Genomic DNA, 1,538 nt, shown 5'->3' with positions numbered 1-1,538 from the left:
CTCCCGCCGGCCAGCCCTCCCCAACGACGGCAGGACCCAGCAGGGAGCAGGGGCAGCTGCTCTGGGACCCCAGGGAACCCCGAGGGAAGCAGTGGTGCACACACACTGCCACGTGCCCCATCTCAGGTCCTGCTGCTGGGCATCCTCCCTGTCACATCCCTGCCCGTGCACGCTGCCCCAGCGCTCACCCCGTCCAGCTCCCCGCTGCTTTCCCTGGACGGCAGCCGGCCCCTCGGGCTGGGCCTCCTCTCCACAAACACCACCTCGCAGCATGCCTGGTCCTCGTTGTGCTGGCTCTTCCCTGCATTTATCACCCTGCCAGGAGGAAACAAGGTATAAAGGCTCTTTCTTTCACACCATGCTCCAGCAGAGGCCACCCCACAGCACCTCATCCCCTCCAGCCTCCATTTGTGCCCCCATGTCTCCAGGATGCTCTCCATGGTGTCCCTGCCCTGCCTGTGGCAGCAGCAGCCAGGCAAGGAGAATCCCAGACCAGTTGCAGGGGCTGAGCTGGAGCCAGCGGCCGTACTCACTCCCACCAGCACAGGCGGGTCCAGGGGAGAGCGGCCGTCCAGGCATCCACCGAGGGAGGTGACCAGAAAACGCTGGGATTTTTGCTGCAGGTCCCTAGCGCTGCCCCAAGCACAGAAATTGCCTGAAAACCTGCACCAGCCTCAACACATCCCCCCCAGCCAGCACTCACAGATGCCCAGCAAAGGGATTACGGCCTCATCGGTGTCCCATCGCACCCAGCACCTCTCAGAGGGAGCAGGTGCCTCAGAGGAGGAGAGAAGGTGATGAAGACGAAACCAGCAGAACTTTTGCAAAAAGATTCACACTAACTTTTCACAGCCTATGCTGGCAAAGCAGATTTCAGGCCTAGATTGCAAAACCTGCTCACGGGAGGAAGCTGCACACATGCACAACAGGATGAGCTCTTGAGGAATCTGAATGCATGCACAACAGGATGAGCTCTTTGGGCACAGGCTGTTCAAGTGGTTTGCGGAAAGAAGTCTTGGGAGATGGAAGAGAAGTGTTGCTGCTGAGCAGAGGGTGGTTTTTGCTCTGGGTGGTTTTTGCTCTGGTTGGTCCTACCCCAGTATCTCCCTGGGCAAATTAACATCTCAAAAATCTCCCTAGGATAACAGGAAGATCAGCATCAGCAAGGGATGTGGGAGCAGACTGATGGCACCGAGCAGCAAAGGGGGCCTTCAAAGCCTGACCTTCCCCACCTGCCTTCAGTTAAGGGTGAAACTCGCAGCAAGTAAAAGGAGAAGAGAATCAGGCCCTTGAAGGGGAAGTCAAAATCAGGTCCCACTCCCAAGACAGCTTCAATTCCCTCCTCCCCTCCGAAAGCCCCAGCAGTTCCTTCACCCTTCGGTGTCAGTTCCCCATCAGCGACAGCGGGAATTGTGCAGAAAACAAAAGAGACAGAAGAGCTTGAAAGCCTCGGGGGTGGGCAGGAGCGCAGAGCCACGCTGACGGCTTTCCCACCGGCAGGCATTAAAGAGCAAGCTTCCCATCTGCCGCTTCTGGAG

The 1,538-nt window shown here is 58.2% G+C and overlaps 1 protein-coding gene across 1 annotated transcript in view; it reads right to left on the bottom strand.

Moving 5' to 3' along the window:
* PPM1J (protein phosphatase, Mg2+/Mn2+ dependent 1J) overlaps positions 1-579 on the bottom strand; it is an 8,695-nt gene extending 8,116 nt beyond the window's left edge. Inside the window, exons 1-2 of the mRNA XM_009639420.2 lie at positions 494-579; positions 189-315 (exon numbers count right to left, since the gene is read on the bottom strand). Of these exons, the coding sequence (XP_009637715.2) occupies positions 189-315; positions 494-579 (213 nt within the window). The remainder of the gene's footprint in view (positions 1-188; positions 316-493) is intronic.
* Positions 580-1,538: the final 959 nt, after the last annotated feature.

This window comes from Egretta garzetta, unplaced genomic scaffold, assembly GCF_000687185.1.
Source record: "Egretta garzetta isolate BGI_Z169 unplaced genomic scaffold, ASM68718v1 scaffold245, whole genome shotgun sequence".
Classification (NCBI taxonomy): Eukaryota; Metazoa; Chordata; class Aves; order Pelecaniformes; family Ardeidae; genus Egretta; species Egretta garzetta.
This window is presented reverse-complemented; position numbering and strand designations above follow the sequence as displayed.